This window comes from Gouania willdenowi, chromosome 9, assembly GCF_900634775.1.
Source record: "Gouania willdenowi chromosome 9, fGouWil2.1, whole genome shotgun sequence".
Taxonomy (NCBI): domain Eukaryota; kingdom Metazoa; phylum Chordata; class Actinopteri; order Blenniiformes; family Gobiesocidae; genus Gouania; species Gouania willdenowi.
The window spans coordinates 21147072-21173598 of record NC_041052.1 but is presented as its reverse complement, the minus strand read 5'-3'; the positions used below and the strand labels follow the sequence as shown (position 1 = coordinate 21173598).

The 26527-nt window shown below is 38.9% G+C and overlaps 2 protein-coding genes across 6 annotated transcripts; one reads left to right on the top strand and one right to left on the bottom strand.

Moving 5' to 3' along the window:
• Positions 1–1728: 1728 nt before the first annotated feature.
• Positions 1729–6151, bottom strand: c9h9orf85 (chromosome 9 C9orf85 homolog). Of its 2 annotated transcripts, XM_028457968.1 has the most exons (5): positions 5983–6151; positions 5571–5677; positions 3548–3661; positions 3434–3448; positions 1729–2078 (listed from the first exon to the last, which is right to left on the bottom strand). In XM_028457968.1, exons 1-5 carry the CDS (start codon positions 6082–6084, stop codon positions 1841–1843), a joined length of 576 nt encoding a protein of 191 aa, XP_028313769.1. In that variant the 5' UTR covers positions 6085–6151; the 3' UTR covers positions 1729–1840. The 2 variants fall into 2 exon arrangements, with proteins under 2 accessions (XP_028313769.1, XP_028313770.1); XM_028457969.1 differs by lacking the exon at positions 3434–3448.
• A 380-nt stretch (positions 6152–6531) lies between these two features.
• LOC114470368 (abhydrolase domain containing 17B, depalmitoylase) lies at positions 6532–25298 on the top strand. Of its 4 annotated transcripts, none has more exons than XM_028458541.1 (4): positions 6532–6886; positions 9013–9489; positions 21860–22039; positions 23471–25298. In XM_028458541.1, the coding sequence occupies exons 2-4, from the start codon at positions 9023–9025 to the stop codon at positions 23688–23690; spliced, it is 867 nt and encodes a 288-aa protein (XP_028314342.1). In that variant the 5' UTR covers positions 6532–6886; positions 9013–9022; the 3' UTR covers positions 23691–25298. The 4 variants fall into 4 exon arrangements, with proteins under 4 accessions (XP_028314342.1, XP_028314341.1, XP_028314340.1 ...); XM_028458540.1 differs by having other exon boundaries at positions 9010–9489; XM_028458539.1 differs by having other exon boundaries at positions 6532–6978.
• Positions 25299–26527: the final 1229 nt, after the last annotated feature.

The following is a 26527-nucleotide window of genomic DNA, read 5'->3' as shown; positions in this document are numbered from 1 at the left end:
GTTACAGAGTCTCAACAACTCTGTCTCCACCCTTTCCTCTGCACACACCCAACACAGCATAACGTGGATGGCTGTTCATCATAGGAATGGGATCCACACAAGGTTCCTGCTGCTTAACAGAAGGTTTTCCTTGCCGCCATGATGAATTCATGTTGGGTGTGGGATACATATGTATGTGCATATACGTATATATGCATATGTGTGTATCCATAAAATGAAGAGTCCGTCCTTAAGACTGCTCTACTGTAAAGTTTCTTGAGATACCATAGGTTATGATTTGGCGCTATACAAATAAAAGATTGATTGATTGATTGATTGATATAAAACTCAGTGGTTTTTACTGTTTTTCAAACAAATGTAAGACATCATCCAAGAGCTGAATGTATCTGGAAATTACAAAATGTGCACATCAAATATCCATAATGTTAGTATGAGCAGCATTTATAGAGCTGAGCCCTGTCTATCTATCAAACATCAAGTGTTACACATATAATCAGGAAGTAGTGTGTCCAGGAATAAGGAACATATTATGAAAAATCCACTTTTGCAGTTTTTTTGATGACATATGAGGTAACTTGAGTGTCCCCCGGCACACAAAATGTGAAACAAATCCATCCAGTCTTTTTTTTGGTCTTTGTAAGTCTTACAACACAGATAAAATTGCTCTGTTTAAAATTTTCCACATTTGTGACGTCACAAGTCAAATCCCTCCCCCCCGCTGGTAACTCCACCCATGGACTCCACCCTCAACCTGATGAAAACTTTTGCCAAAGTCCGCCATTGTTTTTCTCGCTAGCAAAGGAGTGATGGCTACCGGTAAAACTAAATACAGAACTTGCCTGCTGCTGGTGCCACGCCTCCACAGCAAACGTACACTGTAGTGTAGGCACTATTTGTGCATGCGGAGGTGTGCTCCGCTCTTGTGGTTTGGCGCATTGGCGAACCTGTTATATCGTCTTGTATCGCTGATCTGACGTGTTTGTGACACAATCCAACGCAGCGGTTGGAGAAAACAAATGATTATCACCTTAAATGCACTATTCCTGTAGTTAGAAGAGCAGAGGAGGAGGAGAAAGTGACTTAGCAGCTTACCACAATGGGGAGAGTTTGAATGAGTGCTGCTGCTGCACGGACCCTGAAGCGCTGAGAGACTCAAAATAACAATAGCCGCTTCAATAGCCATGTGTTTTACTGTTATGTGTAGTTTTTTGGCTCAAAACAATAACAGTGTGTGGATAGCAAAAATAAAACTGCTTTTGTGATCACTGATCACCCTGTAAAAGAGGGAGACATGAAGTGAGCGTCTACAGACACGCCCACTCATGAATATGCATAAGTAGGCCCCTAAACAGCCCCATTTCAGAACTGCGCAGAAAGTGACTTTTCAGAGGCTGAAACTCTTGAAAACAGGCGAGTTTGGAAAAATAAACCTCAAAAACTATGATTTGGGGGTTCTTAGAACAAATGGAGATGGGTGAAAAATTGCTTATGCCCCCTTTAATACGTCCGTGTTAGTCTGGGGAGTCCCTCTGCTCAATAAAACATGAGTTTAACATCATACTTCAGCTTAGAATAACGACAATAAAGTCAAATAAAATCATAAAGTTATAGTCCATTTAAAACCAAATCATTTAAATTCCACAATAATTCAGTATTTTGCAGCATTGATAAACTCTTGCACTATAAATTGATTTTTGTACCCAATATTTGCCACATAAACCAGCCTTATTTTAGTTAAATAAACTTTATTTTATTGGTATATGAAAAGATACATTTCAAAAAAGTGAAATCATAGATTGAAAACAGCGCTGTTTAGTAAACAAGTTTGGTAGACTGTTTTTTACTCTTTAACATTCATTTGGGACACATCTGGGAGCACAGCTGGTTTCCATTGTGTCTTTTTTGTACTTAAGTCACAATCTTCATCCTCCTCGCCATCATCATCATCATCATCATCATCATCAAATCCATCAGACTGGTCACTATCACAGTCCTCCTTGGCTCTCTTCTTTCCTTCCTGTTTTTTTGTACACTGATTGGTTTCCTCTTGCTCATTCTTTTCCAGGTGTGAGTCGAGTCTAAAATAAAGAAAAAAAAATACATGAAGAACATTTTCTTTGATTAAAAATAATACGAAAAAATTTAAGTGAACAAGGAGAGATTCAATCTGTCAATTTTCCCCAAATATTGGTTGCAATGCATGTGTTTGCCCACAAGATGGCAGATTTGTCAAGGAGTATATTTTGTCTCACAACATGCATCTATTATCCTTCTTAAATGGGTTTTGATCATGTCACAGTTTACACGGCAGAATATAACTGGAACATAACCGTGTTCACTTGTGGCAAACAGCCAAACATCACCATTAGAAACAATGCCTGCAGCTCTATGGCCCTGATTTATCAACCGCTCGTACGTTCAGATCTGAGCGCACGGCATGAGTTCCACCATATTCACGCAAGCTTTGGTGTTTATCAATTCTGGCGTGAGCGTACGCTACGGTCTGACCTCGTGTACGCAAATCTGAATGTGTGGATTTGTGGTCCAGCAGCACAGGAAAATCTGAAAATAAAGTATAAAACAAACCTCAGCTGTTATTTAAGCTAAGCAGACACACATTCAGAACAGATCTTAATGGAGTACTAAAACTAATTAAACTAAATAAAATTGTTTTTTTTTAAAAAACACGTTATTACTGATACCACTTTTTTGGTTTTCCTTTCACAGAATACTGCACAACCCTGGTAATAAACTCTGCTACCAGGCATGCGCGCATAGGTTCACACACGCACACGGGACGCGCTGCTATGTTCTGTTTTGAAGAATAAGAGGCTGTATTGAGGAAATAGGACCTCATTCATGCTTTTAAATGTAAATTATTCCATAAAATGTTACAAATGTGCTGCGGTAATCGGTAATGTGATGAATTATAGGTGAAATCAGATGAATGCATTTAGTAAGTTTTAAAGCTTTATTTTTAAAAGTGTTTCGATTATTAATTTATTTTAATGTGACATTTATTGCCTAAAGCGTGTGAACTGAGGCCGATATAAACGTCATATCCGTGTGTGTCTCCAGGATCTCTGCTGTGAAGTTGCTTAGAACGCACACAGGGGGGCAGACGTCACCTGTTTGGTAAGTGATCGTCTTCCACAGAACGTTTAAATGCACTATGTAGTTAATGACGATTGAATTCAGCCACCGCATTTATCAACACCCGATCATTCGCACGCTAGCATTGGTCAAATACGAATGCTTCATGAATCACACATTGGTCCTGTTGCACGACCAAATCAAATTTGCACACGTTTTCACGCAAGGTGGATACACGAGGGCCTATGCGAGTAAAAGTAATGATAATATACAGAGATTATAAGGAGGAGAAGGCTAAATATCACTGTTACTGGATGCCATGCATTACATGCAGGCTTACATATTGTTGTCATTCCTACAAAGGTGTGCAAGAAGTGAAAAGCAAATACGCAGGTAAGATTAAACTATGGACACATTTGTATTTATTTTCTAAATTTAAAACATCTTTACTTACGGAATGACAATCTCTTCTTTCTTTCCACACTTGCAGCAGATTTCCAGGCGAAGGGCACATGATTTACAAATTATGTGGTAGGCGTCTTTCACTGTCTTTTGAGAACATTTGACACTGCAGAAAAACAATACACAATTGGAAACAGTTGATCACATCTTCAGCACTTATATTACAGACCACCACAGATCAATATCTATTAGTACGTGAACTCTAGAGCAAAAAGGAAAAGCATTAACACGTGGAACTAAACCTCTACGTAGTTAGCAGGATTACTACTGCAACAACAATTTTGGTATGTGAAGTCCATGGCATGTTACACATGAATACGAGATCAACACATCAATGACCAGAGAGACAAGCTCTGATGTAAATTTTCTGTGTTCAAAACAGGGGACGGGACTTGGATTAGCAAACTGCTTCTCTCGTCTCCGTTTTCGGCATGTATAAAAAAAAAAAAAAAAAAAAAAAAGAACAACAAAACTTCTGTGAATGCAACCATGTCGGAAATAAACTGAATAAATAAAACAAAAAAATAAATGTCAGTTGTCAAATCTGGTTCAGACACAGCATGACTACAATTTGTACCTTAGAGCAGGTGGAGCTTACAAACATGGGGAAATTAATACAAACGTAATACACAACTTCAACACCAAAGCTGATGGGAGTATTATCCAAATGCAGATTATGTGGTTATTTTCAAAAGACATACTTGATTAGTGCGCCTGTGTCAAACTAAAGGCCCGGGGGCCAAATCCGGCCCTTTAGAGCATCCAGTTTGGCCCACAAGTCAAAGTAAAAATGACAGAAAAAACATGAATTATTGTGTAAATTACCAAATAATCCAGATGTAGATATCTCAAATTCACCAACACCACAATATTTTTAGTGGCTTGCAATTTTTCCTTTGTTTATATCACACTAGTGCCGTGCCCGTAGGAAGTATGTATCGCTATAGAAAAGTGGAAGTTTAAGGAGCTTTTTCATGGATGGCCAAATGAGGTTGTGTTTGAAGGTGGGACGTCAGGGATATTTAGGCTTGTTGTGAAATGTGTAGAGTGATAACTATTGTGTTTTCATATATTTTGGCTTTTAGCAAGGAGTTAGGGAGTTGAACCCCATCTATTCAAATTCCAGTTTATTGTCCTCGCAGATCCGGATCTCCTCAGACTGGATCAGACTCAGTCCGGACTCGTTGAGTGTCATTAATCCACAACAGTCAGTTTAGACGCACACAGACTTTGTAAAGCATTTATGAAATAATTTATTAACGGTATCATTGCAATCCAAACAAATCTGACGTCACACACCCTTGAACCAAGCAACAGCCATGCGCACGTTCCGCAAGCAACAGCCACTGTTGAGGTAGGACTGATGACATCATCACTGTTGAGGGTAGGACAGATGACATCATCACTGTAGAGGTAGGACTAATGTTCTAATATTCCAATGTTCCAAAAAGGGTGGGGCGTGGGGGTGGGCTCTTCAGTGATTGGTTCTGGCACCCACGTGGCTACGGTGTGCAGTGATTGGCTAAGTAGGACTAACGTTCTAATGTTCTACATGATGACATCATCACTGTAGAGAGCTAAGACTGATAACATCATCAATAAGTCCATCGACTCAGGAGGTGGGCAGAGATATTTGAGGAACACACACACAGAGATTGCTTGCTTTATAGATAGATGAATGCAGTCATTTTTTTTTAAATTGCAAATTGTGGAAATAACACTCAATTTTTCCACAAATCTTGCAATTTTTCACAAACAATTTCACAAAAATTGGTTATCAAGTGAATCTGAATTGATATTGAAAACTAGGGTACAACAATGTTAAAGTAATTCTTCTTCCCCCACCTAAAATCTACATCCACTTGAGGTCAACTGGTCCATACTTGGCCCCTGAACTAAAATGAGTTTGACACCCCTGATTTAGTGCTTCCATGCCAGTAAGCACACTAGAAAACTTGTAGAACTAAAATAAATGATGTGATGACATCAAAGCATACAATTAAGAGTGTACTTACCATTTTTTGGCTGTTGTGAGTGACTTGTATTTTTTGTATTTTACTTTCCACTCCAGAACATCCTTACAACGTAGACACAGTCCATCATGGATCTTAGCATTTGCTTTCTGTGCAATGGGGAAATCAGATGTTTCATGTTAATATAAAAACAAAATCAAACATGCAATGTCCCTCTATATGTAAAAGGCTGCAATATCATTGTTGATAGTGAAAAAAGAAAATTATCTGGAGCAAATGTTATTATTATTGATGGATTTGACTTAGAACAATACAAAGTAAATTGAGATTAAACTTATTTTAGTCTTTTAACAGAGCCTAAACATTAAAAACTCCTTCACAATGTTAACAGATTTCAGTTCCACACCGTAGTCTGATGGTCGTAATGTTGTGGCTAAACGAAAGTTCAACACACCTTGATTTCTAAGGTCGCCCCATTTCTGTCGTTTTTGAAGGCGGTGGTGTTCTGATATCTCTGACCCCGCGATCGAGCAATGTTACCTTTCTGAGAGCTCATCGTTTATATTTCAGTCTCACACTAAAACACACACAAGCACAGCAACCATGCTTAGCACGAGAGAACAGTGACCCGGAAATGGTTTCGGCGCATCACGACATCCAACATACATTTTCAACAAACTAAGAAAAATTGGGATTTTCAAAAAAAACTTATTGCAAATATTTTTTAACGTTAGTGATGTTTATTTAATATTTTTGAAATGTGTTTGTAAAGTTCTCATTGAAAATTACGTCATATTTGGCTTATAGAAACGGCGTCCTCACCTCTGATTGGCTTGTGCTCCTCAGTAGTAATCTTTAATTGGTTGTAAGTGCTATCAATCAAAACACTGGCTCGCCCTCTATGCTTGTGCTAAGCCCCACCCCCGTCACACATCAACACTGCGTACTATTGGTCAAGTGTTTCGATAAACCCCGAACCCATTGGTTTAAAGAGCAGTCAATCAAATTTTTCTTCCTTTCCGAGTGAAGATAACGAGCCAAGTGATTTCCAGCATCAGTAAGATAAATGGTGTATCAGAGAATCCCGCTGCCGTTCTAATTTACGACGTCTTTCTTACATTTACCTATGTCGGTGCTTCGCTGTGGGCCCTTGACATGTTTGACTGAACCCAGCTCTTTGTCATTCCGGACCATATGTTGAAGAAGGGGAGGTAGTGAAAGGAAACGCCAGTTGTTGGAGGCTGTCTGGACCCAGAGGACGAAGCGACACCCGCAGTTAATCGTGACCCGTAGCCTGCCGGGAAAGACGTAACATCGGCTACAAATCGAGGATAACACCACGGCTAATCTGGTCAAAGGTAACCCGCCAATCCCACCACCTCCATCAAACGTAAATTAGCTGGTGTGAAGAGAAACAGAACTATAGGAGAGACGGACAGTCAACACTCAGGTAAGGCTGTAATAATGTCGTCACTTAGGTTTGTTTGGCGCACACACCTGTTCGTGGATTCCCAATCGAACCACTTAAACCATAGTGTCTCCAGGCAATACGATAAAAACCTAACATTTGTGTTAAACCAGGGTAATCTCCATAAACACGCCAACCCCATCATTTCACACCAGCTGGACTTCGTCTGTCTGCTTTTGGAGAAACTAATCATGGGGACGTTTTAAGACGAGGTTCTGTTTCACTCACAAAAATGTACACAAATATCACGAATTTTTAACTATATATTAGGAGTGGTTAACAGAGCCCGATTTTAGCTATCACAGATTAATCGACATCGGCCAATAGTCCGGCCAATTAATCGGTTTAAGTGTCAGTGTTGGTAAAATGCATTAAATTCCTGCCCCCAAGCTTTCAAAACAAAACCACCAAAATAAACCTGGTTTTTATTTTATTTTTTCAAAGGAAGTGTCTGTTGATACAGAAACATAACCTTTTCTACATAAGCGTAATGTGCCTGTGTTTTTACCGTGTCAGGATGGCTGAGTGGTCTAAGTTGCCTGAGTAAAGATTTCTTCCATTCACTAACGTGGGTTTGAATCCTATTTTTGTCATATATATATATTTTTTCATTTTAACATATTTAACATGGCAAATTCCACCTTTTAAAAATACATATATACGAAAAAACAAACATTTTAGGTTATTTCCTGGGAAAGGGTTATGACTAAAATAAAAGGCTTTGCGGGTTAGCTAAAAATAAAGGCCGTGGCTATGCATAGCAGCACCCCTCATTGGCCAGTTTAGGTCACGTGATGGGTGCACCACGTGACTTAACGTTCCGTCAGTTTTATTTTAGCTCATATTTATTTTTGGCTACCTCGCTAACCTTTTTTATTTTAGCCCTAACCCAGGAAATACCCTAAAATGTGTATTTTTTTTTTTTGTGTATGTATTTTCAACAATCCGTTTCCGTATCAATAGACACTTCAAGAAATAAATGAGCTACAATAAAACATATAGGTGCACCACGTGACTTAAAGTTCTATCACGTCACCTAAACTGGCCAATTAGGGGCGCTGCGTATGAATAGACTGGCAGTCTATTCATACGTTTCCTTATCAATTGCCACGGCCTTTTTTTAAAATGTGTTCCTTTCGTGAAAATGCAAACTTTAACCAACATAGATTAACGATGTACGTCGAATAATATCAGTCCAAATGAAATGTTTTCATTATTGTAAAGGAGCAGAAAGAAGAATGGGATTCTCATATTTCTTCTCCTTAACTTAATCAATACATAATTGATGAGCCCATTACAACCTCCCCATCAGTCTACACAATTTGCACTCTTCTCCGATAACCCAAAAATCACAAATCAAAATTTACATAGCACCCTACAGGTCCACTTTCATTTCATAATTGACAAATATTTGTACAAACCTTCAAATCATTATATTGAGTCTTACACGCTTTTATCGAAAGTTTTAGTAATAAATTAGATATTTATCACCACCTCAATGGCCTTTTGCCTGATTAATTGTCTGCAAATACTGTACATTTTTTTGAGTAATTTATTACTTCTGTATTAGTTGGTCTAGCTTCAACAGCATGCTTCCTTGTTTCACTTTGAGAAAACCCAACTCTCGTGACAATGAGAGAATGTTACCATTGTTAAAACTTAGACTTTTGCATGACTTTGTGGTGACATTATGAGTGAGACACCAGTAAGGCACAAGCTTAATGGTCCTTTGATAATAACAACCCTAACATTTTCATCAGAATATTTACCAAAACAAATGTACAAAGAAAAAATTAAAAAGGCTTTGAAGGACAGCACAGAAACTAATTATGGAATGTACTGGAGAGTGTGTTGAAGAACTACATTAATTTGAGCATTTTGCCCTGCTCCATAGAGGGAGTTATGAATAACTATGGTTATGTTTTTGTGGCTGAAATTTGTTTTGTTGTTTTAGAGCCAGTTATGTATCAAACTGCTGATGCACTCATTTGATTCTTTTCATTCTCTCTGCAGCAGCAATTAGAGGATGAACCACTTGTCCATTAGCGAGCTATGTTGCCTGTTCTGCTGTCCACCGTGCCCAAGCAAAATAGCCTCCAAGCTGGCCTTCCTGCCCCCCGAGCCAACGTACAGCCTGATGAGCGATGACAGCGGCAGCCGGTGGACGCTGCACCTCTCGGAGCGCGCGGACTGGCAGTACTCTGTGCGTGAGAAGGACGCCATCGAGTGTTTCATGACACAGACTTCAAGGGGAAACCGAATTGCCTGCATGTTTGTCCGCTGCTCACCCAGTGCCCGATACACTTTATTATTCTCCCACGGGAATGCGGTGGACTTGGGTCAGATGAGCAGTTTCTACATAGGCCTGGGTTCACGGATCAACTGCAACGTCTTTTCCTACGACTACTCTGGTTACGGAGCAAGTTCTGGGAAACCATCTGAAAAAAACCTGTATGCTGATGTTGATGCGGCCTGGCAGGCACTTCGATCACGGTAAGGAGAGAAAAGTTTAAGTTTCTCTACAAATGAATACATTTAATCTTTACATCTTAATAAGTGCGAGAACAGGAGTGTGGTGGAGGTTGCATATGAGATTAAATTGGATGAAGTAATGATGGTATCACTTAAAGCAGTGTTTCTCAAATGGTGGAACAGCATTACACACACAGAGAGAGAGAAGGTAGAAAATTGACAAATGAAGACGTTCAAAATATGGGGTTTTTATGTTTATTTTCAGTTAAAATAATTATCATGACAATGATTGAAAGGGTTTTGATTTGAACATGAACTGATTATACAAGGGTCTGTCTTGGTCCCACACCAGGTGGGAGATAACCAGAAATGAAAAAGTATAGAAATATATTCATTCAGAAGGAACTAAATACTGTTCCATTCCACTTGTTTACTAAATGAGATTGTTTTAAATGTGTTATAGCTAATTAATTCCATTATTGTGCAGCAGTGGTTCCCAAACATTTTGTGCCCGAGGCACACGAAATGACAAGTAAAAATCTGAAGCCAAAGCAAAATAGCCTTTATAACATGTTATCACTCATATCATGTACAATATCTGTAAATGTACATAATTATTTACTAATGCCAAATAAAATGTGACAAAGACCACTATATTACTCTTGAAATATTTATTAACGAAATATTTAAAAAATAATTGAGGTATAGTTTGCCTCTGTATTAGGAATCGAGTGAATACAAAGTAAATTAAAAAACAATTATTTTTGTGTAGTTGTATATTGCAATAAATGTATGGTACTTGTCACAAAATCCCACGGCACACCCGGACTTGCCTAGTGTGCCGTAGCACCGTTTGTGAACCACTGCTCTATAGTTGTTTCTGAGCAAAATGTTGTTGTCAGACAAAAAGGGTACTTGGATTCAGAAATAAGAAAAAGGGGGTAGTTGAACCACTGACTTAAAGGAACACATTACATTGGATGGGTTTAGGAAGGTAATCTTGCCTACTTGATTCAACATGATTCTGAATTTAAATTCTCACAAATCTACAAAGGTAATATTAATCCCTTTCCGTTTTATCGGCTCTACCTAATTTGATGTTAATCATTGACATAATAAATGACCCCATATCAGGCCAAAAATGCATGTTAGGGATTCATAAAGTTCAATCTTATAAATATTTTTATGTTTCTATGCTTCAAAAGTCAAAACGGTGAGTTACATTTCTGCAAGATCACTTCTTCACGCTTGATCTTGCCAGATTTCATGGCAAGATCTGTGTCATTGCGTTGTACTCCATGTCATAGCTATTTCCGTTTCAGGAGTGACTTACATCCACTTTCTGTAAACAAGGGAAATCAGAGGCCCTGCACATGATTTCACTGATGGATTGTTTTTTTTTTTTTTTTTTTTCAAAAATTTCATTCGATCATTGAAATTATTTATTTATTAGTACATAGGCAATATCTCAGTTCAGAGGGGTTGATGGTGAGGGAGAGATATGTATGTCAAAGGGTCAGAGTAAAGAAATGTAAACGCCACCATATAAATATTATGGTGTGGCGATGATGAGCACTGATCTATGAGCGATGACCTGATAGAGTGGGGGGGATGATGAGGCGCTTGGTTTCTATGACTATGAAGGCGTGAGTGGGTGGCAGCGCAACTCTTTTTTTTTTTTTCTTCTTTTTTTGCAGTCTGAGGACTGATGTATATTTTTATTTTATCATTCAGGATTCTTTAGTCCTAGTGACTGTGATTGTTTGCTGTTAGTCACACAGTAATCTGTTGAATGGCATCACAAAGATAATGATCCAACTGCTTGTAATTGTAGTTTGAACCTATTGTACCAGCTTGTTATGATTAATGCTGTTTGAGAACATTCTAAAATCAAACTTTGACATTAAATTATCACATAAATATTAACATGGTCTTTATGCATTAGAATTTTTCAATAGCATGTTTGTGTTGTGAGTCATTGATATCTGTATGATTTGGTGTATCACAGCATGAGTGGACTCTGCTCTGTATCAGTTCCTTCCCTTATCATCTTTGTCTTTAATGCTCACTACTAGGCTTGTCAAATGCAGTGTTTCTCACTTCCTTCCATCTTTGTTTATGGATGTCTGCTGCTTATTGTCTTCAACCACCTGGGCATCTCCCACATTTGTTCATTTTTAAACCACAAGCACGAAGCTTTGTCTGTCCTTAGTGTTGCTTCCCTCTATTGTAGTTTATTGTAATGTAGATGTTTATTATTGCTGAGAGGATGAGTACTTATAAAGAACGGATGCTCATTCTGCATGAACCTAAACACACATCATCTTAGTCTGCGTGTGGAAAAATAAGTGTGGTCATCCTGCTTTGGACTGATTGCTTTTAACTTGTAAAAAAAATAATGATAATAATTTCAAATGTTTATAGACTAAAGCCATTGTATCTCAAGAATCTATGCAGCAAATTTGGAGTGGAGTGCCTCCTGTGTCGATGCTGATGTGGGTGTTTGTTTTTTCAATTGTAAAAGTAGATGCCAGCACTGCAGGGATCTGAACTTCACACTGTTGCAGAGAAGAACCACTTTTCTGATGGTCAGATGCTTTGTGTGTTTAGAGTACCGGTAATTGGTTTCATGACTCCTCAGGCTTGCATTTTTGTTTGTTGGAATCTCCAAATGAGTAATATTATAATATAACAACTATAGTCCATCTCCTGCTTGCATCTTCTTGCCCAGTACCAGCTTGTTTATTGTAAAATAAGTGTTTTCTGCTTTTATATCAATTGTCTTTGAGGATGAACGAGGAAGGAATTCACTGCTCCCACAAACGCACAAGACTCATTCACAAGTTACCCTCCAGATTCTTGTTTCCTGGTAGGACTGGGCGATTTTGCGAAAAAAAAAAAATCTCCGAATTTTTTAAAAAAAAAAAATGTGAGTTTCAATTTGATTTTTGATTTTTTTTTTTTTTTTTTTTTTTTTTTTTTTCATTTATCCATCCATTTTCTTTTGCTTTATTCGGGGCCGGGTCGCGGAGGCAGCAGTCTCAGACCGCCAGACCTCCCGATCCACGCACACCACCTCCAGCTGTTCTGGGGGAACCCCGAGGCGACACAGGCCAGCTCAGAGATGTAGTCCCTCCAGCATGTCCTGGGCCTTCCACGAGGCCTCTTCCCAATAGGACATGCCTGAAACACCTTCCGAGGGAGGCGACCAGGAGGTATCCGAAACAGATGCCCGAGCCACCTCAGCTGGCTCCTTTCGACGTGAAGGAGCAGCGACTCTACTCCGAGCTCCTCCCGGCTGACTGAGCTTCTCACCCTATGCGAAGGAAACTCATTTCGGCCACCTGTATTCGCGATCTTGTCATTACCCAAATCTCATTACCATAGGTGAGGGTAGGAACGTAGATCGATTGGTAAATTGAGAGCTTTGCCCGACGACTCGGCTCCCTCTTCACCACAACAGTCCGATACAGCAACCGCATCACTGCCTACGCTGCACCGATCCGTCTATCGATCTCACGCTCCATTCGACTCTCACTCGTGAACAAGACCTCGAGATACTTGAACTCCTCCACTTAAGGCAAGGACTCTCCACTCACCCAGAGAGGGGAAGCCACCTTTTTCCGGTGGAGAACCATGGCCTCAGATTTGGAGGTGCTGATCCTCATCCCGGTCGCTTCACACTCGGCTGCAAACCTCCCCAGTGCATGTTGAAGGTCCTGATTTGAGGAAGCTAACAGAACAACATAATCTGCGAACAGCAGAGATGAGATCCTGAGGATCCCTGATTGGACTCCCTCTGGTCCCTGGCTGCACTTAGAAATTCTGGCCATAAAAATAATGAACAGAATCGGTGACAAAGGGCAGCCCTGGCGGAGGCCAACACGCACTGGAAACAGGTCTGACTTACTGCCGGCAATGCGAACCAGGAAAGGGCCCCGGACCCCATACTCCCAAAGCACACCCCACAGGGCATCACAGGGGACACGGTCGAACGCCTTCTCCCGATCCACAAAGCACATTTGGACTGCTTGGGCAAACTCCCACAAACCCTCCAGCACCCGATGAAGGGTATAGAGCTGGTCCAGTGTGCCGCGACTGGGACGAAAACCACATTGTTCCTCCTGAATCAGAGGTTCCACTATCGGCCGGATCCTCCTCTCCAGCACCCTGGAGTAGACCTTACCGGTGAGGCTGAGGAGTGTGATCCCTCTGTAGTTGGAGCACACCCTCCAATCCCCCTTCTTAAAGAGAGGGACCACCACCCCGGTCTGCCAATCCAGAGGCACTGTCCCCAACTGCCACGCAATGTTGCAGAGACATGTCAACCAAGACAGTCCTACAACATACAGAGACTTAAGGTACTCAGGACGAATCTCATCCATCCCCGGAGGCCTGCCCCCGAGTAGCTTTCCAACCACCTCGGTGACTATAGCCCGGGTGATGTGAGTCCGACTCTGAGTCCCCAGCCTCTGCTTCCTCATCGGAAAACATGGCAGTGGGATTGAGGAGACCCTCGAAGTACTCCTTCCACCGCCCGACAACACCTAGGACCTGTTTGCCGTGGGAGACCCAACCAGGGGCATAATGCCCCAGACAACATAGGTCCTGGGATCATCCGGGTGCTCAAACAACCCCTCCACGTTAAGGTGGCAGTTCACGTCGGTGTGGATTGAAATTTTTTTTTTTTTCAATGCACTTAAAAATGGTTAATGGACTTGATTTATATAGCGCTTTATCCCCACACTGAAGCAGTCTCAAAGCGCTTTACACATCAGCTTATTCACCCAATCACTCTCACATTCACACACCAGTGGGACAGGACTGCCATGCAAGGCGCTAGTCGACCACTGGGAGCAATTTAGGGTTCAGTATCTTGCCCAAGGACACTTCGACACATAGTCAGGTACTGGGATCGAACCCCCAACCTCTCGATCAGAGGACGACCCACTACCACCTGAGCCACGGTCGCCGATAGTAGACATCAGATTTATTGTCGAAAGTGCAACTTTGTTGCTGTGATTGTCTTCAAGAGTTAAAATGCATAGAACAATCCCAAAATAAAAAGTAAGAGACTGTCATTTGACATTTTCAAGCTTTAACCCAGGTTTAAGCAAAAGTGCAACAGCAACTTCACAGTAGCTTAAATTTTCTGATGAAGAATTCAGATAACTACACATATTATAACATTACAAAAAAAAAAAAAACTCTTCCCTTAGCATCTCAGCATAGTGCAAATAGAACATTAAACATGCCTGTGGCAGACATATAGCCTACTCAAAGGGTAAACAGAGAGGGCTGGCTCACATCGCACTACAGTAATCCACAAGGACGGAACGCAAAAAAGTCTAAAAAAAAACTGTGGTAGGAAAAAAAAAAATAGAAAAAAAATGTTTTTTTTTTTCTTTCTTTTTTTAATTTGAATTTGCATAATAAAAATCGTTTTTCTACAAATTTGATAAATCAATTTTTTTTTTTTTTTTTTTTTTTTTTTTTTTGCCCAGCCCTACTTCCTGGTTTCTTTATATACAACTTTGTTAATCTTCACAATGAACACAATTCATTCCGAAGGTTGCATAAAAATAATTTGATCATTTTTGTCGTCATAGTGTATACAGACTTGCCACACTTGACAAAAATAAGATTCTTCTTTTTTTTTTTTTTTTTTTTTTTTTTTTAAAGGATTTTTTTGGCTCTAGTGGCCTTTATATGACAGTTGCTAGACAGGAAGGGGGTTAGAGAGAGCAGGGAATGACACGCAGGAAAGGGTCCCAGGCCGGGAATCGAACCTGGACCCGCTGCAGGTGAGGAACTATAGCCTCTGTACATGGGGCGGGCGCTCTACCCACTGAGCTAAACACCGCCCCAATAAGATTCTTCTTATCTACACTGATAATCTTATGAACCCAGATGTCTGTCCAAATGTGGCAGATTACATCCAACATTGGGTAGATTACCATATTGATGGTATTAAAGATGTGAAATGTATGTTCTCTCAATAAGATGAAAACATTTCTCAGACTTTACTTTAATGCTTCAAGTTTGAACCAATTTTGGGCTAGCAGGTTCTAGCATTCATTGGTCTATGATGGCTTATCGCTTTACTTTGAAAATAAATTCAAGAAACAACATCATAACCTTTTTTCAGTTAGTTATTTTTGCTTCAACAAAGCCTCACCCTATGTGTGTTTAGGGTGTTGTTACATAAGATACATACGCTCCTGCATTAGTTAAGCTGCATAGCGAGCTACTCATAACTGTCAAGATGAGTTCAACAGGGTTGGATTGCTGTGCTGTGCTTATTAGTTCCCAGTCAGTCATGAGAAAAATATTCAAATACAGCCTGGATTTGTTGAACACATCCCTACACCTAAAGTAGGACATAGAAATTACAATAAAATATCCAAATAATTTCCAAACTATTATTTTTTTTCTTCCTACATTGTTAACAAATGATTAGTCAAAAACAAAACGATACTTATTTTGACCAACCAAACTGGAATTAGCAGACTGAGTTGATATTTGAGGTTATAGGCCTCTTTAGTACTTTTCACAATTATGCTTCCAACTATAGTGAATTTTAAGCATTTAAATCTTTAATTCTTCTCAGCAATAATTCTCTACCATTTCAGACTGTATAGTATGACTAAAAAGTATTAATTCCCTCTCTACTTTTAACCACAATGCCTCTATATCTTAGGGAATAATTTGTGCCAGTTTAACATTTCTCTCCAAAGAGAAATGGCAGGAGAGCTGCTGATGTTGAGTGTTAGTTTTTAGTGAGTGCTAATACAGGATTAATCCATCAGCCCTCAACTCTAGGGGATAGTTCTGGAACAAATCTGTTTCTTTTCTTTCTCAATAGTTCTGAGCACACTTAATGACAATTAACTCAATAAGGGCACTTTAAATGTCTTGATTTAACAGGCTAATGGCTGTATGTATAGTGTTGATAAGGTAGTTTTAGTTTTTACCATCTGGGAAATTTTATTAACCCTTCCATGGACTCTTCCAGTTTGTGTGTCCTTACATTGAGGGATAAACCCTCAATAATAAACTGGCCCTAGTTGGAAGCACAGTACTATTGCTATAACTGTGTGGGACTTAGAAATTAAATTATATTCACAATATATTTGTACTCGACAAGATTTTTACGGTGTCCTATAAAATTCCCTTGTATGGGGCTGATGATTTGTCAACAAACAAGGTGAGTCACTGGAACAGTCATGGTTTCTATAGTGGCTACACAGGCTTCTTGTCTAACAGGAAGATGCAGATGTTGTGCAACACTCCAGAATGTGAGCTGAAGGTGTACGAAATGTGCAAATACTGCAGGTTTTGTAAATATCTGATCAACAGATTCTGAAACGACTCGTCAATTTAAACAGATAAAGAAAATTGGTCGATCCAAGGTTAACGCGGTTAAAAAGAGAAAAGAAAATAAGTCGATGCATTTAGTGTTACAGGAGCCACTGGGTCTCATTTTAACTTTTCAACGCACTGCACCCACACTGACACCCCACGCTGCACTCACTGCAACATGCAAAGCTGCCCTCTCAACCAGTACCACAGCGCGCACCCTGCACTACACAGTTATGCAGTGTGCCCAACTCAGGCACATGGTGCCACGGGGTGCCCAGTCTTCCGCCGTGCTTCATTGTGATGTGACTGAATGAGCTTTAACTGTATTGAGCACTGCCGACCCGGGTCCCTTTTTAACCCACACATCGGGTTTTCTTTTCTAAACAAAACACGTTTACTTTAAATCAAGGTAGAACTATACACGTAATGTGTTGCAAACAATACTTACCGTAAGTTTGTCAATTTAATTGCATATAGAAATAAAACAAACATGAATAAATGGGCATGTTTCGGCTTGAGCTGCCTCAGTGATTAGTGTATTTAACTAGGGACGATCCAGCCATTTTTGGCTCGGAGGCAAAAATTATTAAAAAAGTTTGAATAAATATTAAAAAGTCTAAACAAACTTGATTGCATAGAAATTGATAAAACACTAAAAAAATGTATTTGATATTGAATTAGTCTGTGGTTGGTCACGCCCCTAACATATTGGTGCTAAAACAGAACTTCAAACATTGAATTGAGATATTATCACAGTCAGAAATGTCAAATTTAAATTGTTTTACTTTTGATTTTTTTTTTTATTGTATCTTAAGTCTATTTTTTGTGCAATAAAAAGCATATTTTGTGTCATTCAAATCTGTTGATGAGCACCAAGTCCGATCATTTTAGAATGTTTGCTAAGTGGAGAAATGTCAATACGCATCCTGTCATCGTCCTGTTTTTAATTACGCCTAACATTTAATGGCTGGAGTTGTTGGATAGGATGTAGTCAAGACAAACCATGAAATGAAAATCTTTACTTTTGGCTCCACTCCTGCCACTTGTCCCTGCCTTTAGGAAATCTTTTAAGATATTCTATCACTGATTCCAACACAAGACTATTCATTAAAAATCTCTACCAATAAAGTCGTCATGGTCAATTTTGCATAAGCTTTTTGCTTAACCAAATAGCTTTTAAAGTAAAAGTTTAGGATTCCTTGTCTTTGCCACATCAAACAACCTCTCTGTTTAGCTTCTATTTTTCTTGCGTTCTTATATCTTATGTTATATCAGAAGAACTCCTTGAAGAGTTTGGATTTAATTTGTCAGTGACTTTTGATGCTGTAACTGGTGCTTAGTCAGGTACTCTTGTATTTTCACTTTAGTAGCTTCCGTTTAGGCTTTCTATTTGAATAACTGAGTCCATCACTGTTTAAACTGTCAGCAAAAGTAGCGATTGTTTGCCCTCTGACACTCCTGTTTTACTTTGTTCAGCCACAGTGATTAAGGAGGCACACCCTTCACCTGAGCATGTCATATATATATATATATATATATAGATAGACGACACAGTCATTGCATGCGTCAGCTGCTTGAATAATTATGGGGCGTTTTGGTATCGCTCTAAGAATGAGACCAGATTATTATTCATTGTGGTGGATGAAAAGGGAACTATGAAGGCAGGAATCTGTTTCTATGGAACTAAACTAAAAATGACCTGTCTTTGTGTCTATCTAAGTGATATGAAATGTTATATTTGTCTGATTGTGCAATATGAAGAATTTGATTCTGTTGTAGATTAAATGGTTGGAGTTGGTGGTGGTTGAGGGAAAGTATGTCAATGGATGAGGCCTCTAATAGACGGCTGTGTGTGTGTGTGTGTGCACTTAAACACAAAATGCCATTGTATCACTTTCATTTCCCTTGGAGGCGGAGACTACTCAGCTGTCAATCCCCCTTGTCTGATTTTGAGCTGTATCCTAGCAACCACTTTTCAATGAGGCTTCAGACAGTGGCCTTCCTGCACTGTGACAAGTTAAAACAAACTGGAAAAACCCATCTCCCCAGTCTACCAGCTTATTGATCACACAATAAAGCTGTACAACATCCTCTCCAGAGTTTAATGGATGTGATGATTTTGCATTGGCGAACAGGAAGAGGTCCTAACGTTTGAGATTGTTTGGTTTCCATACGTGAAATGTCAGCTGGTTCTCCTGCAGAAGGCTTTAGACAAAGGCTACACTCTCTGTTTGGTCATATGACACTCATTGCGTAACTCACTTTCTCAGCACAGACTACCACTGTCTGCAGTTCTTTAAAAGAAAGTGTTCCTGTATATTTATATTCTGTATACAATATTTAATGTGAGTTGACGCGAGAAGACGAGAAATGATTAAAACGTTAAAAGAGATCATTTCATAAGGACTCCCCTGCTGAGGTGCAGATGGTGCTTTAATCTGTCTCAATCACAGTACATATGCTCAGAAAGGTCTGTGCCACTATATTAGACTGGCTGCTCAGGAATTCAGATGTTTTTCATCTTCAGGCTAATGGAGGTTGTCAAAGCAAGAGATTAGATTGGATTGGAGGATGTGATTCATTTGGGACTGAATTAATGAGGGTTCAAGGGGGAGGGGTTAAGTAGTAATATGGCCAGCAATAGCTTGTACAGGTTGATTTAAGCTAAAGTGAAATGCAACGGCAGACTCATGGCAAAATGGAAAGAACTGATCTTGTGAAGGGGAGTGGGTTGCGGCTCATCATGGGATCATTTTAGCAAGTGTTCTGCTGCAGCTGTCATTGGAATTATTCACCATCATAAAAGGTGTCATTACAACTGTGTCAAGATGGTTCAGTGACTGAGTGTGAGATAATCACGATACTCATAGATTCAAACTATGCCAGACGTCCTGCAATATCTGGGTGTCAACAAGCTGATCTCTAAGCATGACCATTTATAAGATTAAAGGTGGATGGGTGGGTGTAGCCATAATTATACTTAACCTCTAAGTACACCCTAAAACCACTTATTTCTCCTGAGTTTTTTGGTCACAGTCCCACTCTTTACATTTAGCGTTTTTAGTTGTAAAATGTCATTGGGGGTGTACTTGCACTTTATGATTTTAGAAGAAATTATGTCTCATTAAATCTTAAACTGTTCGTTTGATTTGATCATCTCAGCAGATATTTGTTTAATCAAGTGTTCATGTATTAAAGAATAGAATCACATTTTCCTCTATTTGACTTGAACATGAAAAAGGAATTTTCAGTTTGCACAAAGAAGTCGTTTCATTTCAGCCGACTATTATCCAACCCTGAACCATTTTTGGTTTTAAGTGTAAAGTTTATGCTTTCTCTGAAACTTAAGTAAAATCTTTAATTCACCATCTTTTCCGTTTCAGTGAAACTCAATACAATTGCCCCTAACATGATGGGACTTTAAAAGTACGCCTGCTGTTTGAGGCAGTCTATATTAGAGAGGGTCAGCAACATGTTGCCACATTGTTTTTCATTCAGTCAAGTGTGAAAAATGGCAGTAGCGCGTTCCCATGCCACTCGCATATTCTTGCCCTTATTTATAGTCAGGGAAGACCAGCTTACACACCAAAGGTAAATAAAATAGTCCCCATATTTCAGCCAATGCCTCAGTAGACTGTGTGCACTGTAGATAAGGAGTTTGATCTGAAGGAGGCTAAGATGAGATCCTTACAGTAGCTACCTTGGAAGATTGCTACTGGTTGCTTTGCTGAGTTAACATTAATGTATGGCTGTCAGGGTTAGGATCAATTACATTTTTCAGTTCCAATTAGGCTTTCAATTACGATTACTGACCAGCATTTTTTCCAATTACAATTATTTTGTTATCCCCAAAGTCAATTCCAATTGTTTTAAATTACTAAAGTTCAGTTACAATTAATCACAATTACTGAGCCTAAAATAAATAACCTAATGTTTTACTGTTAGCTTTATGTTAGCATCTCTTATGATAACAGGTCCTAAAACAGCTGTAAATGACACTAAAAATGAATATCAATCATCTAGTTTCTTTTCTATCTAATTACCTTCCTAATCAATGAAAATGTAAGTTTTAATATTTATGGTGTGGATGTCTGAGCCTTTTTTGTCATATACCACTAGATTTCAATGTTTTTAAAATAATGAAATATGGGAAAGCTTGATATGAAACATTTTCATAATTAACAACATTAATTTGTTAAATTATAATTGTCAATTTTTATAGAATTTGCATGTAATTACAATTACAAAGTCAAGTATCTAAAGTCAATTACAATTTCATTATGGTTATGACAGCAACACATTTTTTGCATTACAATTATAATTACGTCATAATTGTAATTATCAATCATGCAATTACGTGTGTGTGTAAAGTAGAGGTGAGAGTGAGTGAGGCTGCTGGTGACTGTGGGTTCATTAGATGAACACAGGCACACAGTGTTTCACTCTGTCAGCTGACTGCTCACTGGTGTGGGTCACGTTCTCTATAATCAGCTGAGGAATGTCTTCCTCCTCTCAGGGTTGATGTCTTCTCCACTCACATTCCCTCCCTGTGTTTGAATCACAAGACTGCAGTACTGGGGCGGTCCTTCCTCTACAGCAGCAGCAGCAGAAATGTCTGCTTCACTGAACTGTGCCTGTGACGTTGGGCTTGTTTTTGGGAGGCTTGATAATTACAAGGTTACTGTGGCGTGACGTTGATAACAGGATGTAAGTCGGGTCTGTCGACACACAGGTGTGTTTGCTTATGGAGTAGCATGTGTTGGAGGGGAAATGAGGGAAGAGAGGACATTAATTACACCCTGTGTAATGTAATAAGCACTTAAGACAATACATGTAACTCCTAACCAATGACTATTAAGGCAGAGGCTGTTTCTGTTCTGCCAGACTTTCTGTATCATTTCCCCAAACAATTTGCTGTCTTTCTGCCAATGTTTGCTAAAGACTCCATGTTCAGAATCTATTTGTCTACTCGGTGTGTAAACATCCTGTTAAAAGGATGACTGTCTGATTGGTTGTGTTCCTCTCACAGGTACGGCATTCGACCAGAGAATGTAATAGTATACGGGCAGAGCATTGGCACCGTGCCCTCCGTAGACCTGGCCTCCCGCTACGAGAGCGCTGCAGTCATCCTCCACTCACCACTTACCTCTGGCATGAGGGTGGCCTTTCCAGACACAAAGAAAACCTACTGCTTTGATGCTTTTCCAAAGTAAGTGGACTGTAGAGACCAAGCCTGTGTAACTGTCAGTACTGACCTGTGGAACACCTTGACAGAGGTCAAATGCATTCAGAATCACTGCATTCTGGAAATGATGGTTCTTACAATTGGTCTCAAGAGCACCACCTGGTGGATGAGTTCTATAATTATATATTCTGACAATAACAGAATAATATAAATCTGAATTATTTTTGCACAATTAAAATTGAGCAACGTTGTTGCTGCAGAGAAATATTATATCATATTACATTAGTTAGAATCACATCCAAATCAATATTTTATATTAACAAACTAAATCACTCATTGGTTAGATTTTTTATTATTCTGATTTTGGTCTGGAGCTTTGGTCATCTTGGTTAGGAGCCAGTTTGGACTTCAGTGATGAAGGTTGTCTGTTGGTTATGTGGACCATGCTGATTTAATTAGTTTTGGCGGGTAACATTGTAGTGTTACTAGCCATTTTGGCTGGTGAAGAGCAAAAACGAATGCGTCTGTTTGAATCGGCAGGCTGCAGAAATGATTTTTTTCAACATTCTTGCCAAATTGGGATGTTTTCCATCAAGGAATTTGAGGGTTTTTGTGTGTTTAGACTTTAAAATGTAATGCTTTGGTAACACTGTTGGTTGTACTAATTCTACATTTCCCATCAACACTGTCTTGATGTGTCATACAACCATTGGCCACGTGCTTACGTTCGCGTGACTGTTTTGGTTCCTTATCGGAGGAGTGAATGGTGATGTAAAATTAGTTAGGAAAAAACAAACAAACATGTGGATATATTTAGTAGGTGTTGAAAAATCTGAACTGCTAAAAAGGAAGTGTGTTTATTAAGTTATGATAATATACTTTATAAAAGGTGTACTTCTCCGACACACCCAAAGTTCCATATTGCACCTTTTAGGCATAGTTACAACATTGTTTTTAAATTTAATGTACATATTTTTACTAAAAATATATACAATTAATTTAAAAACAATGTTGTCATTTTTTGTCAACCATTTTAATGTATTTCTGTAATCAACTAAATTACAAACTTAAAAAAGAAAAAAACATGAATTCTTAAATCTATTCTGTGTTGGCATTTTCACTGGAAAAAAAATTGGTTGGTGGTAAATCTGGTTGGCTGGTAACTTTAAGAATCTACTAGTCATGCATGCTGGCTGGTGATCTAAAAAGTAAATTTAAAGCCATATATATACTGTAGAGTAGTTATCTTGATTGATTTTTTTTTTTTTTTTTTTTTTTTTATGGACCCCACCCAGGAAGATTAGCAACCATCACGGTGGAAGCTAACGTGGATCCAATGAACAAATAAAAGACATAATCATCTACTGTATTTAGAGATGAATGAAACAAACTGTAAAAACACCAAAGGTTTAATTCCTATCAGTAAGCAATTAAATGTCTTATTTTCCTCCAAAGCATCGAGAAGATCTCCAAGGTAACGTCACCAGTACTTGTGATCCACGGTACCGAGGATGAGGTCATCGACTTCTCTCATGGGGTGGCGCTGTTCGAACGCTGCCAGCGCCCCGTGGAGCCGCTGTGGGTGGAGGGGGCGGGACACAATGACGTGGAGCTGTACGGACAGTACCTGGACAGACTCAAGCAGTTTGTCGCTCACGAGCTGGTAAATTTGTAGAAGAGCTGGATCTGTGGGCCCATGAGGGTGAGAAAGGGGGAGTGCTGTGTTCTCAGGTGTAGCAGAGTGATGAAGGGCCGTACCATGTTAGATTACTTCTTTTGTAGTAGGTGAAGGTAGAGTCTGCGTCACGTGGATGTAGGATTTAAAGCGTTTGGTTTTTTTGACACCATTTGTCCTACAAGCTGCACCTTTTAATGGAAAATCATTCTGTTAGTTTTCTTATTTAAATTTTTGTTACCATGTTTTGTTTTTACCTTAATGACAATTATACACTTGGTGTGTGAGCGAAGGATGAAGTTAACATGATCTTTTGGACTACAAACAGTGTGTATATGCAGTATATATCATTGTGTTCATGTGAATAGTCACCATTCTGCTGCCTTTTAACAACAACATGTTTCACGGTTCTTAATGGACACCAAGTCTACAGACTGGTGCAGAGCAGATGGACTAATCCACATCTGAATGTGTTCTGGACCTGCTCACTTTGCTACAGCCTCCATGTTTTCTTTACTTTTGTTTTTATGATTTGCTTAAGTTAACATACATTTTGCACGTATCTGCCAATAAATAAGAACTGTTTCAGACAAAGTGAGATTGCCTTGCTGCGCCAGTTTTGCCAAAATGTTTGGTTTGATGTATTTGAGGGACTCGGCTACACTCACAAAGGTACCGTACTAAACTTTACCCAACACGGACATTTTTCCAAAGTGCTGAGTTAAGTCGAAGTTTCTCCGTTCTAGTTTCAAACTGGTACTGTAAAAAATGAAGCAACAGTCAGAAGTTTGTGTAGCCAATCAGAGAAGGATGTGGTATATCCTCCTCGCTGGATTTCCTACTCTGACTTCTGAGTTATACTTGACAAGCAGTCGCTGTAGAATCAGGAAGCTGAACTCTGATTGGTGAAATGCTGTTGAATATATCTAACTTTTTTTACAATAGGCATTCACTTATATAGAGTAATATTAGGGGGAAATGTGTTTATTTAGGGGTTTTAATATATTCTATTACATAATAGTTATATTTACAGATTGATTGAATCCTTCAATGATGTCCATTATGATGCTCTCTCACTCCTGATGCCCATCAGGATGAATTACGTGAACACGGCGAGGCTAGAGTCTTAACTTAGACACACTGAGGTCATGTGTGAGCAGCTCAGCTTTTAAGGCCTCCATCACGAATGTTTATTTCTATAGTCTTTGTCTGAACTGAACCTTCCTGTCCGTGTGCTATTTCTGGACCCATTATTATGTGTTGATATGCCCTTTAATGCTAAATGAGGCCAAACAAAGCAGCACGATAGCGTTCAAAGTGCTCCTTAATGCCATATGTGACTGTGCTCTCTGCTGTTCATTTTATGTTCTTTGAACCTAGTCTAAGAGTGACTGACTGATCTGGCAATAGGTGCTACTGTAAACCTTCAGGAGGTCTGATCACGTGGATGAGGCAGACATGGTGACATCCACAAAAAGCCTCCTGGAGACTGGATCCAACTTGTTGTTCTATGAACTCATTTGTCTCGCTTACAAACATGTCTTTTATTTCCTTTTTGTAAATAAAATTTGTACGTTTCATGATATTAAAGCAATTGTTGTTCATCAATCTGGGATTATTTGAGCTTCTCTTGGTATGACTGTAGTGACTGTACTAATCCATATGACAGGTTTTATTTGTTATTCATGTATCATTTATTTCAATGCAGGAAAAGCTTGTATATAATCCAAACATGACTCAAATGTGGACATGATTTCCAATCAAACAAGAATTGCATGCCCTTTTCTAGATTTCAACCACCGAGCTGGACTCACCACATATATACAGTGTGTGTGTATTCTTAATTCACTCTGTAAAATGTAAAACTTTTTCATCTTTGTTTATTGCCATGACAAAACAAAATAGTCTGTGAATTTCTTTAAGTAGTAATTTAAAGATTCAGCAAATTATTCCCTCTATAGTGTGTGTGTGTGTGTGTGTGTGTGTGTGTGTGGGTGTGTGTGTGTGTGTGTGTGTGTGTGTGTGTGTGTGTGTGGTGTGTGTGTGTGTGTGTGTGTGTGTGTGGTGTGTGTGTGTGTGTGTGTGTGTGTGTGTGTGTGTGTGTGTGTGTGTGTGTGTGTGTGTGTGTGTGTGTGTGTGTGTGTGTGTGTGTGTGTGTGGTGTGTGTGTGTGTGTGTGTGTGTGTGTGTGTGTGTGTGTGTGTGTGTGTGTGTGTGTTACACAGACAACAAATGGTAATTCTATCAGCAAAACAGTAAATATAAAAATTGCAGTTTCAACCTGCTGTTAAAGAATATCACAGCAGGTCAAAATTTTTAAACTTAACATTTGTTATTAACCAAAAAAAGTCCCATTTTATTGAAGTGGGAGAAAAAAATGTTTCCTTAAATATAATGGCAGTTAAAAAATAAACATGATCCAAAAAATGAAAGGAACTTACAAGGTATTAAAAAATACTATGTATAGAAAAATAAGTATCTGTGCACTATGACTGCAACACAATGTTATGAAAGGCTCATATGTTTTGCTCATATTACGCATTTTGAATTTCACACTAAAATAAATGACAACTAAAACTGTGGAAAATGTATATTGAGTTAAATATCCCAATAAGTCATCAAATTGCAGTTTATAAATTATAGACATTCTACCGCCTTCAAAATAACAGCTTGAATAAAATAACCACAAGTTGTTTAAAAGGCCTTTCTCTTATTAGCTGAACTGATCTATTTTGAGCTCATGTATATAATTGTTTAACCTATTTAAGTTTTTGTTGTAAATTGCAAAACCAAAGAGAATCGTTTGAGTAACAAAACAATTATAAATCTTCAAGATGT